The following is a 13,027-nucleotide window of genomic DNA, read 5'->3' on the forward strand; positions in this document are numbered from 1 at the left end:
AGTAATGCTTAAAACTCTGTTCCAATCTTCCGTTAATTCTTGTATAACCAGTTGTATTTTTTCTGCTTTAATCACTGGAAATCTTTCTGAAATGTTTTCAAAATGTAGTTTCTGAAAACTGAGCCTCTAGTATTATTGGTATCAGCTAAGCAAATTATAAGTGATTCACTTTAAATAATGAGAGCACGTTCAAGCAAATAGTTTCTTAGCAAAAACAGAAAAGGAGTATACAGAGATTTCTCCAGAATCTTCCATGAAGTTTCATCAAATCTGACTTTTTTTTATATATGTAAGTTAATATGAAGTTTTAATGGCATTTTAACCAAGAGAAATAGGTCAGGTTAATATTTTTAATTGCTAACTGCATTTCATTTTTATGGGTATTTTTGTTTTGTTTCTAGTGGCTTTTCATGGCCTACCACTGAAAATCAAGAAAGAACCCCACAGTCCCTGTTCAGAACTTGGCTCTGCCTGCAGTCAAGAACAGCCCTTTAAATTCAGCTATGGAGAAAAGTGCCTGTACAATGTCAGGTAAAGCAATCAGGTGTATATATAGAGGATGGTGGTTCTTATGGAAACAAAAAGTCCGGAATAACATAAAATCTTGAGTCATATTTCATAAGACTTACATCTTCAGCATATAACAAGCTAATTAGGTAATATGTGTAGCAGAACTCCAAAGAACCATGTACCATCTGATCACACATTATTATTATTTCACTATTATTAATGAAAAATAATAAAATAATAATGTAATTGTAATTAAATTTTTAAGCAGTATTTTTCATCCACATTGTTGGTTGCTTTCCTACTGTAGTGATGTATCCTGGGCTTGAAAAGAGGGTCTTACTTGGCCTGAGTAGCTATTGAAAATTCTCATTAGAATGAATGCATTATGCACTTTAGATAGAGTTTATAGGGAAAAAAAAAAAAAAAGAAACATTTGGCAGGTCTCAGCAGTACATTAGTTATCTGACAGGCTTTGCAGATGAGCTATAAGATGCATTCATGAACAATTGCAATAAAGTTAGGATTTTATAAGGCTTATTAGAGGCTATTATGTATTAAAAAGCCAGTGTTCCTTCTGATAATAAAGGGTGGAGCAGTAAAAGTACATTGTCAAATTTGATAACATATATGTTCATTAAAAACCCTTCATAGTAAATTGCATTCTGCTATTTTTCATATTGGCCTCTAATTGCATAAGGAAGAAGTTGGCTCTGCATATTGAGTATTATTACTCTCAATTATAGTAAACACGTAGTTCTTAAAAGGAGTTAGTTTGGAAACTTAAAAATGTGATTACAAATATTTGCAGCTTTATAAGTTACGTTGATTCAAGTTTGTAATACATTATTATCCAAAGAGGTCTTCTATTTCTTCATATGTTTGCTACTGGTACTCTCTAGATCCAGGATATATAAGATTCAAGAAACTTAGATTTGTGCAGTCTCTTGGAAGCTGAACAGTACTTACATATTTGATTACTATTTATTCTTGCAAACTTGTCTTTTATATCTGCTTTTCTAGGAGGTTCACCAGAGTCTGAAATTACGAGCCAGTTCAATTAAAACTACAAAGCTTTTATAGAAAAGCTATCTTGTAGAACCAAAGATGTCTTGTAGAAGCTAACTATTAAAGCATAGTTGTTTCACATAAAACAATATTGATCAATCTAAGTTTTATTTTATACTGTTTTTAAGTTTTGCATTTTCTCCTTAAGAGTGTTATGTGTTCACAGAATAATTATTCAATATATTAAAGAATTTTAAATTAATGAACCAAATAAATGTAGAATTGTCATTGCATTTCAGCATTGATCAGAAATGTGACTGAAATAACTAGTGCTATATGTAATGTGTGATCAAACAATACAGTGAATGTTTAAATAAAAAAAATCACAGTAGAAGATACATTGCCATTAATACCTCTCAAAATACTTCCCCTCACTTCAAACACACTTAACCCATTGCTCTTGCCACTTTCTGAAGCAGTCTGGAAGTCCTCTTTCGTGAGTGTCTTTAGTTGCTCTGTCATAGCTGCCTCAATGCCCTAAATCATTTTGACTTTGGGGAAGAGCCAGAAGTAGCTGATTGCCAGATCCAATGAATAAGGCGGATGAGGACAGACTGTAATGTTTTTATTTGACAGAAATTGTATATCAGAAGTGATGCATGACACTGAGCATTGTCACGATGGAGGATGATTTACCATGCACTTTAAAACACACCTATTCTCAACCGTAGCTCACATCTGACTGATTGCAGTGAACAAGATGAAACTTGTCACTCACTGTTACTAAGGTTCGCCACGCCGCTTCCAAATTGAAGATACCTGTCTTTCCGTTGGATGGCACTCGGCAGCAGCATTCACTGTATTCTTTGGTCACAACGGAAAGGCTCCATGTCACACATCACTTCTGGTATGGGAACTTCTGTCACATAAAAACATTACGGTGTGTCCTCATCCACCTTATTCACTGGATCTGGCACCGTGCGACTTCTGGCCCTTCCCTAAAGTCAAATTGACAATGAAAGGTAAATGTTTTGAGTCAATTCAAGACATCAAGGCAGCCACAACAGCGCAACTAAAGAACTCACGAGAGAGGACTCCAGAACTGCTTCAGAAGGTGGCAAGAACTATGGGATAAGTGTGTTTGAAGTGAGAGGGATTAACGGCAGTGTGTCTTTTACTATAATATATATATATTTTTTAAAAATTTAAGTATTCACCATATTTTCTGATCACACCTCGTGTGACACATATAACATCCATAAATTAACAGTAGAGGAATTGCCTGAATATTTTGAAGTTCTCCCTGAGAACCAATAATTCCCACACTGAAATATGGATTATATTCTTCTCTATGCAAACTGTAAATACAACATTTCATAGGGGGACAAAGTAATGTCCCAGAGCAAAAGATGTATGTTTTTTTATTTTGGGGGTGGGGTGGGTTGAGAGAGGTGAACCATTTTATAAAAGAAGTAGATTCTCATTTAGAAATATTGGTAAAGAAAATAAGAAGAGCCAAACATAATCTTCTTCATATTAATACTATTGACTTTAAGGCAAGACTAGACTTATGCAGCACATACTCCTTCAATTCTGTGAAGTATTTTTGCACTTGGTTGTAATTCTCTTGTATAAATGGAGCAACAGAATAAATTATCACATAAGTTAATGCAAAAAAAAAAAATTTCCTTTTTTAAATAAAAGTATGTATTGATGAATGCTTTTTATTTTACAAAGAAATACAGTATTATAACCTAGAAATATCTTTTTGTTTGGAAATTTAAGTAAAATTTGTTTTTAGTAAAATATTTAGATTACAAAAACAAGTTAAATCACATTCTCAAAGGCTACACATAGGAAATCAACTGAAATTCATAATAAATAACCTTATTCATTTGTGAGTGTTTAGAAGTTAGACTGTGACAATAGGGCTTTGTTCTTAAGAACATTATGATTTTGTACTTATTCTTATACTCCAAGAATGTTTAAATATATCATAGGGATTTTAATTTGCCTCATTGATTTTTATTATCCCATGTGAGGAAGTCAATGCCAAGCATCATTTATTTTATATGAAAATAATGAAAATAAGGCAACAGCATCTCCTTAAAATTCTTCCATAATGTCAAGCCAGGTATGATCTCCATCTTATTTAACTGGTGTTTGTTCTTGTTGTAAAATCTAATTTAATATAGAAGAATTATACCAGAAATATTTAATGATGTAGAAAAGGTCTGTGCAATTTGCTCAAGGAGACATACCAAGAACAGATGGAAATAATAACACTTTCATAAGCAGTGATTTTCCTTATACTAAGTTGTTTGTATGTATTACAAATATGTACATTCTATATTTATGCTGTTACCAAGTCATATATTAAGTATCCTACTTTCTATTTAAGTGTGTGGTGATTTTTAAGATTGCACGTTCTAGAATTACAAAAACCAAGAACATAAAATTCTAACTTCCTTATGACTTAAGGCTAAAATGTTTTTCTTTCCTTGGGTTAGAATTTTCTTTTTCTTTCTTTTTTTTTTAATTGCTCCAAAGAAACAAAAAATTTTTTTTTTTCTCTCTCTGTCTCTGTCTTTCTCTCTTTTTTGTTCCTTGGGTAGTGCCTATGATCAGAAGCCACAAGTGGGAATGAGGCCCTCCAACCCCCCAACACCATCCAGCACTCCAGTGTCCCCATTACATCATGCATCTCCAAACTCAACTCATACTCCAAAACCAGACCGCGCTTTCCCAGCTCACCTGCCTCCATCGCAGTCCATGCAAGACAGCAGCTACCCCATGGACCACAGGTATACAGCAAATCCTATTATTGTGAAAACTGTTTTTTAGTATTCTTGGAAGAAATTACTATTACCAATTCCTATGACCTATACTCGATTCAAGGTGAGCATATTAATTTTGCACATCTGTGAAAAATATTTTAGAAAGACCTTTATCTATAGTTGTAATTTGTGGAGAAGGTCATTTATAAATATTCCTTTTATAAACATTTTAACGTATTGCTAAAATGGAAAATTAATCTATATACTGACATTTGAACATTTCCCTTTCGCTTTGCCTGAATTAAATTGCTTCACTTAAACTTTAAATCAGATCATCCCATTTTTATGAGCATATGTGTGTACTTGTTCTATAAAGTTAGACTAATTTTAGTAGGTGGCTTATGGAATTAGTTTCTCTACCTTATATTGAATGGCATACACAGTTTTGCAGAACAGAACTTATTTGATTAAAAGTATTTTCCATCCTTTCCAAGTGATGAATATTTAATGTCAGTAGATACATGACCCTGGACACTGAGAGTATAAAGTTAAGGCAATAGAGACCACATTATTATTACTTAGAAAGGAGTGAGGCAAGAACCAGAGCGAGGAGCTAGGGAGAATGCTGTGGTGGGTAATTAATTCTTGATTCCTAGAGATGAGTTAACTCACATTTAAATCAAATATTGGGAGACCTTTAGAGGTCTTGCTAATACAACTTAAAACACAGGTTGATTACATAGAGCATCCTTCCTTCCCCCTCTCCCTGTACTTATATATAGAGCCAGTGGTGTGCTGGTAAATGTTTAACAACAGGCTCTATGGGAGAAAAATCCAAAAGACCTAATATGTAGCATTTGGTGAATCTGTGTTGTAACTATTACTCCCATGGTTGACTCTAAGTTACCAATGTGACAACCTTGAATGTGGAATTGGAAAGAGATGTGCAGTAGCACACCATTGTGTAGTATTTCTACCATACAGATACTTCAGTCATAACCTCAAGATCATAATTGGTAGTAAAATGTAGTACAATAAGTAGGAAGTTATGAGTTTTCAGTATTAATTGAATTTGTTTTGTGTGTGTGTGTATATATATATATATATTTAATTATAAATTTACATAGTTTGCTTTCTTAATAATGGCTGTTTAACAACGGACTCACAGCATTTCTGAAAATTTAACAATAAGCTAGTGCAACCTGGCTCTGACACACCATTATAAAAATAACTCAGGTGAAGGAATTCTCTAGATCAGCAGAGGAAACCGGAAGATGTGCCACTGGCAACTTGCTGAAAATGAGGGAATACTCAAATCTGCTTTTTAAAAGTTCTTAATGTGACCCAATCTCAAATTCAGTGACTCTCTTTTGGTGTGAAGGGATAAGATGAAAGCATTCTTTCCAATGTGAAACTAAGCTGTACCTTTGTTTCCATCACTAAGTCCTCTTTTGCTTTAGTTATTAAATGTTTCCTATTATCTTTCCCTTCTCACCCTGTAGACTTAAGACCTTGTCAGAGCATAATGGTTATGTGCATCTGTGTAAACAGTTTTGTAAATACAGATGAAAGAAATCTTATTGCAGGGTGGGTCGTTAAACAGATGCACATGGTGCGGGGCTAAGAGGGGAAAAAAAAGTATGAACAAAAAAGCAAATTTTATTTTGTCCACTCTGGTGACTTCCCAGAGTTCTTGATACCTGAGTTTCGTGCTCTTCAAATGAGTGCCGGAATTCTAGATTGCAGGGTTTTTTTTTATGCAGAGTAGTTATTTCTTATGGAAGGTGACGGCTAAACAAGCAGTGTGCCTGCTTTTAGGTGACCTAACTTGAAATGCTTTAGCCAAATCCATTTTAGTTTCTCTACTTGAAGTCAAATATTTGAGACTGAGAACAGCCGGTCCGGAACTGTAAGAGGGAAGCTCAGGGTCTTTTCCCACTGCCCCCCATTGTGTTTTGAGGACAGTACCAGCTGGCCAATCCCAGGAAAATCTTTGGAGCCGTATGTTTCTGAGGAGGATTTCTTGGAGGGCTCCAGCCAACAAATGACAGTCCCTCAGTTATAAATGGCAAATTTGCTCTGGGAACAGATCCTTTCCCCAAATAGCCCCCTCCAGCCTAGGCACCCCACCTCACTCTGGGAATGCTTTGTGGCCAACTGGGCTGCACCCTGCTTCCTTTCCTCAGGCTCATTCTGCTCCTCAGGCCAGCCCTTTGGCACTTTCTCCTGAACCTACTGTGCAGGAGCCCTGTCTCTTTTTCCTCAGTGTTTCCCACCACTTATATGCTGTTTTTCTTTATCCCAGAGCTCATCGGCATGCTCTCCTTATCTTTAGCTCTCTTTCAGAAGCTTCTTGAGTCACTTTCTCTTTATAATTGGTTGGCAGCTCATAAGAATGGCACCAACATTGTGTAGCTTCCTATGAAGCATGTCTGTTTGATATATAATGTGGTCCTCAGCAAGTACCAACTGGAATCAGGTTGATTTGTAAAAACAAATGGCTGATTCCTTAAAGTTTTTGGTATAAGTATTGTTAACTTCCTGTTAAGGCTTTACAAGTGAGCTGCTTTCTTATTTTAACTTCAAGTTACAATTTTCTGATTCACTCCTTGACAGTTCTTAATGATAAATTCTGTTTCTTTTTTTGACTAATGAAATAAGCAAGGGAAGGGATATGAATGCAGTGCCAGCAAGGCTAACAGTTTTGCAATATCCAAGTTTCTAAGCTTATTTTCTGCAGGTGTAGGTGGAATGTCATTGCTTTCTAGGGCAGCCAGTGAGGCGAGGGTTAAAACACAGGATGGAGTGTTCTCAGAAATGCTAAAGCAACTGCTTTGCACTTCTTTAGCTTTTACTTTATTTTCATTTAACATTATCAAAATTAAATGTTAACGTTCCAAATTAAAGTCTCCAGAATGCGTTTAGTGTGGGGGAAGGGAGTTAACAGGCTTATATTAGCTCGCAGTGATGTTTGATAGGTTATTTTTAAACACTCCTGGGCATTTTTAGAGCACTTTTAAATCTTTAATGAATCCATATCTTTGTGGTAGGTCAATGATATTATGGATGAAAAACACAGAACCCAACGATTATGATGATTAGCCAGTCACTACAGGGTATAACCAACCAAGAAGGAAGGAGCAGCAAGTCTTACTTTCAGCTTTCTGCCAAGGCCTCAGAACGTCCTCATCTCCTAACAGCGTGACCTGTCCCAAACCTATGCAACACATATGTGTCATTTCCATCTTTCAAGGGCTGCTGTATATTTTAAGCTGATTTTTATCAATCTTATTTTTTTTTTTTTTTGAAGCTTTTGGAAGTCAGTGTGTTGTGTGCTACTGTTTGACAGTGAAGCGATGGTCTTTTAAAAGCCAGCTTGGATTAGTCGCTCTGCTTCACAGTTTTATTTATCACTAGAATACCATATTATTTAGAACACTGTTGAAGATTTAAGAGCCCTGTCCGTTTGAGAAGAGAGTCGTTCCTCTCTTGTTTCCTCATTAACTGTTGGTGAGGGAATGAAAACCAATAAGCAGGTTTTTATTTGGTTGGGGTTTGTTTGTTTGCTTGTTTGTTGATTATTTGGGTAACAGAATTAAAAGATGGAGGATGCAGTTTGAGATCAGCTTCTTTCTGTTTTTTCCCTGTTCTTTTTTTAGTATATAATTGTTTGAGAACCTCTATTAATATGGAAATTTGAAAAATGATTCAATTGATTTAGAATTGGGTATTTTTACTGTTATGGTATGTATTTCGTCAAAATAGTGCACTGCTCTCCCAGCCCTACTCAAAGCACACCTTCAACTTGCTGTAATGTACCAAATGATTCTGCAAAGGACTAATTAGAAAGGGGAACACAAGTCATGTTATGATTAAGACGCACTTAGGTGCTGCTGACCTAAGAGGGAGAAATCTAGTCTCCGTTAAAGATTTACACTTCCTGTCAGTTGGTATTATGTTCATCAACTAAACAGTTATAAATCATACCAATGTTTTAAAGAGTATTCCCTGTTACTGTTTTATTTGAAACATGCTCTCTTATTTCCCAGATTTCGCCGCCAGCTTTCTGAACCCTGTAATTCCTTTCCTCCTTTGCCGACAATGCCGAGGGAAGGACGTCCCATGTACCAACGGCAGATGTCTGAGCCAAACATCCCCTTCCCACCTCAAGGCTTTAAGCAGGAGTACCACGACCCAGTGTATGAACACAACACCATGGTTGGTGGTGCGCCCAGCCAAAGCTTCCCCCCGCCTCTGATGATTAAACAGGAACCCAGAGATTTTGCATATGATTCAGGTAGGCCCATGCTTTAAGTTACATGTAAGACATTTTTTTCACTGGCTTGTCACTTGGATTAGTATTGGCATCCGACTGGGTGGCTTCTGACATTTTGTGTGTGTGTAATCTTTCTGATGTTACCCCTTCTTTAAATCTTTGTCTCTATGTGAAGGGTGGGACAATCAAACCATTTTGGCATAAGCCAATGGTTGAAATAGTGTCTAGAAATGAAACCAGTCCACAGAAGAGTGCAATTTGTAAAATGAGGCACACTCTCAGCCCAAGAGAATAACAGTATCATTCTTTTCTGGATTCTGGCTTTTTTTTTCTATTTTGCTGCTACAGCACTCACTATTTAATAACTGTGTTTAAAGAAAGTGATATTCTTCTATACGGGGTCACTTATTACTGATAACTGTTTGCTTTTTCCTTTATTGGTGGCAAGATTCCAAGGTTTCAGAAATAAGATTCTTACATATTAGGAGAAAAATACAAAAATAAAGATTATGGTTTATTCATAGAGCTTTAGCTGGAGGCTCACTGAGCCAGAATGGCCCCACAAAGTAGTATATCAGCATGGAAAAGGGAGTTTTCCTAAAAGTAAGAAACTCTTAAATCTATTGCAAATGTTACCACCAAATTTGACCTTGAAACCTTAGATGGATTACTTAACTCATTTGTGCTGTGTCTCCTGTTACAATTTCACAATCAGGGCGTCTGCTTTTCAAATATCTCAGGGTTTTATTTTATTTATTTGTTTTTGTATGAAATAAAAACTAATACTTACAAGAGGGACACCATGTATTTGCAAAATATTAACATTGTGACTGTGGTCAATAGATGGTTGTGGAGTTGGGAATATTTGAAAACAATGTAATTTTCTTTTGTTTAGATACAGATTTATGGATGTTCTTTATGAAAGAACTATGGCTTCTCTAGGAAAAACTCTGCTGAGTTTTTGTGTCACTTCTACTTCAGGAAAGAGTGTTGTTTCTGGGTCTTGAGTTTCCAAGTTGCATAAAATTACTTGATTTATTATGAATTGCCCTTTAAAGCTTGGCAAGAAGGGCCCTATAACTGAGACTCTCCCTCTAGCTACCCTTCCTCATTGGGCAAGAAGTTCAAAGGCCTAAAAGGAATCACCCATTCAGAGGTTTTGCCTCCATTTCTGGAAAGTGCACCAGCTCCCCAAGACCCATGTGTTCCTTGCCAAGCAGGCCCTGAGTCCACTTTTAGGGCCTGAGCAGTTTCTTCCGTGGCCTAATTTTCTGAAGGCAGAGCACACTGAACCTGTGTGTGCCTCTAGGTTCAAGGAGACAGCTAAGTGATGTCTGTTTGTGAGAGGGTGAGGAGGGAGCTTGATGTCTCATATGCTTACATGTCAGGACCCCATGGTACGGCACAATGAGGGGTTGAATGATAGGAAGAAAGGCAGGAAGTGGGGTATGCGGGGATCTGAAGGCTGGAAGTGAGCTCCACACCATCCTATTCCAGTGCTAATCTTAGAGATTTACCCAAATTCTAGATTTGACCCAGCCTTCCAGGTTGTTGTGATGATATATTTTCAAGGAATGGTAGGAGACAACGTATGTATTAGTTTGTTTGGCTTGTTTGTAAAGAAAAACATTTGAACATATGGTGTGAAGGCCTTTAGTTGAATGCTTGCCCCAAACCCTGTAATTTGGTGACTATCCTGAAATGTACCTTAGTGGGTTCAGTTTAGGACCTTTTATGTTTTCCATAATTTATGTCCATAATTAAGAGCCCTGAATTACAATGCACTTTATTATAGATAAGATTCATTTTTTCTTTGTAAATTTCAAATCCTGTTAACTGATGTTATTCTTATTCTCCAAACCATATTTTACTTTGCTTCAGTTTTTTGAATTCACCATGGTTTCAAGAAACTTTACATGGAAATCATATAAAATAGCTCAAATAAGTGGCTCAAAAGCAATTGCAGAGCATAGCATTTTAAAAAGTTTCTTTGTGTGTTTTAGAAATGTTTAACACTGAAGCCATTTTTTTTATTGTGTGGTTATATATATATTCCTCATATTTATATTATATATAAAAAAACCCCGTAACATGGTGTTGAGGATGTGTAACTTTGTGAGAAGATGTGGTCCAAACAAGAAGAGGTTTAAATAATCCAATGATGGCAAAAAATAGGACCTGGTGCCGTAAGATTTAACTGCATTATTTATGGGTCACACTAATAGGAACTCCAGTCAGTCATTGTCTGACCCTCAAAAGCACAGATTCAGTCACTTATTACCTCAAAAGCATAGCCCATGTCTTAACTGAGTTTGTTATAATAAAATATGATCAACCAGGAAGCTTAAGCAACCGAAATTTAGTTCTCACAGTTCTGTAGGGCGGGAAGACCAAGATCAAGGTGGCAGCAGATTGAGTTCCTGGTGAGGAACCTCTTCCTGCCTTGTAGAAGGCCACTCTCTCACTGTGTCCCCACATGGCGGAAGGAGATAGTAAGTGAGCTCTGGTCTCTCTTCCTCTTCTTGTAAGGACACTAATCCCACCTTGGGGGCCCCACCCTCATGAACTAATCTAACCTTAATTTCCTCTCAAAGGCCACACCTCAAAATACCATTGTATTGGGCATTATGGCTTCAGCCATGAATGGTGGGGACAGGATCATTCAGTCCATAACAGTTCCGGTATCCTATTTTAAAAGTATGTAGGGCATCGCTTTGATAAGCGTACCACATACCTTGTAGAATACTTGAGAATATTTGAGAAGCTGTTAATTTATGTAACTTCCTCCCCTCTAAATTACATTTCAAATTGCTAAAGCTGTACAACACCTTTGAATTCTAATTTTAATATTGCCCATAGGATACAGTGCTGTTTTGCTTGAATAGTTGACTAGTAAAATAGTGTCTTCTGGATGTGATCTAAAAGAACTGTAATAACAGTGAAACAAAGGCTTATGAAAAATTAATCAGTGGGTATCAAAATGTACTTTACTACATGGTGCCACCAAATTGCAGCAATTAAGTTGGCGCGACTCTGTATGTCATACATTGGAGTCAACAAGTATGATATCCAGATATTTTGTTTTGTTGTCATTAGTTCTTTTATCTTTGCTGACGGCACATTAAGTAAACTTTATAGGACATCTAATGTATTTATCACTGAATCGTTGATTTCTTGGTTCACTTATTGATATTGAACAAAGAGCAATTAGGAAATATTTTATGTGATTTGAAAACAATGTCAAAAATGTTTCATAGTCAGTTTACTCAGCATCTGTGATCAAAGGTTGTCCTTTCGGAAGGCCATCAGAACTCTATTGCTTAATTTAATATAACAATGTAAATGTTGTGAAAATAAAAGAAGCTGTATAAGTGAAAAGGCAGCATGATTATACTTCTAATAAAGCCTGACATTAATTATGACATGGGAAATGGAAGGTCTATTAGTTATAATTATAATTACAGGAATGCAATTTCGACTGCTGAATATTTAAGCTAAAAAATGCAAAATATTAGTAGAGTAGAAATTTTTATTCAGGGAAAGAGAAAAAAAAAGCACTTGGATCAGAAGACACTGAGGAGATAAAACATCAATAGCTGGAGCCAATTTGCTGGACCTATACAATGTGATCGTGATTGTACTATGCTATTAAATTCAAACTAGTCCAATTATATCTAGTATTATTTTTTTCCCTTACTCTGTAACCTAATGGTGCAGCACCAAGCAGTACACAGATTTTTTGTTGGTTGGTTGTTTTTCCTGAATCCAACATAATTTTCTCTTTCTTGCCCTTAGGGCCAACTGACTACATAAAAAGAGTTGAATATGCGTTGAATGCTTAATTTGGAGTACCTTAGGCAGTGCTCCATTTTCATAAAATTGTGATTATTTTCCCTATTTCATGCTCACCTATGAGGTTCTGCAGGTCCAGAATGCCCCATGAGACAATTATTTGAGGTATTCTTAACGCCATGTTGTTAGAATTGTGCTACTTGATTGGTTGGTCTTGTGTTTGTTTTGTTATTATTATTGTTATTGTTTTATTTCTTATTTATTTTGATAGCTTAGGGCAGTATTTTAAAGGGTTGGTGGGCAAATGAAACTAAAATTTTACAACCGAGGGGCATCTTTTAAACTAATTAGAGTAAGGGTGTCCAAACTGTGGCCCATGGGCCAACTGCGGCCCATGATCCATTGTTAATTGGCCTGCAGCAAATTCCAAAAATATATTTAGTTTACTTAAATAAACCCGGTGAGGCAATACGTACTTCACCTCGAGTGAGTGGCCCGGCTGTTTGTGTATTTTACTTCGTATGGCTCTTCGTGAAAAACGTTGAAAAAAGTTTGGACACCCCTGAATTAGAGTAATAATCTGAGAGCTGAGAGTGAAGAGGTGAAAGAACTTTCAGGGACATGAAGACTGTTGCTGGAATGAAAAAAAGGGGGAAGTGCTTGTCTT

General features: G+C 36.2%; 1 protein-coding gene across 12 annotated transcripts in view; it reads left to right on the forward strand.

Moving 5' to 3' along the window:
• The window catches only part of ETV1 (ETS variant transcription factor 1), a 90,226-nt gene that overhangs the window by 46,566 nt on the left and 30,633 nt on the right, over window positions 1–13,027 (forward strand). For all 12 annotated transcript variants that reach the window (XM_088797725.1, XM_088797720.1, XM_088797718.1 and 9 more), the window contains 3 exons: window positions 402–531; window positions 4,131–4,319; window positions 8,342–8,589. In XM_088797725.1, the coding sequence (XP_088653851.1) occupies window positions 402–531; window positions 4,131–4,319; window positions 8,342–8,589 (567 nt within the window). The remainder of the gene's footprint in view (window positions 1–401; window positions 532–4,130; window positions 4,320–8,341; window positions 8,590–13,027) is intronic.

Source organism: Rhinolophus sinicus, chromosome 4 (genome assembly GCF_057876585.1).
Source record: "Rhinolophus sinicus isolate RSI-liver-muscle chromosome 4, RSI-T2T, whole genome shotgun sequence".
Lineage (NCBI taxonomy): Eukaryota > Metazoa > Chordata > Mammalia > Chiroptera > Rhinolophidae > Rhinolophus > Rhinolophus sinicus.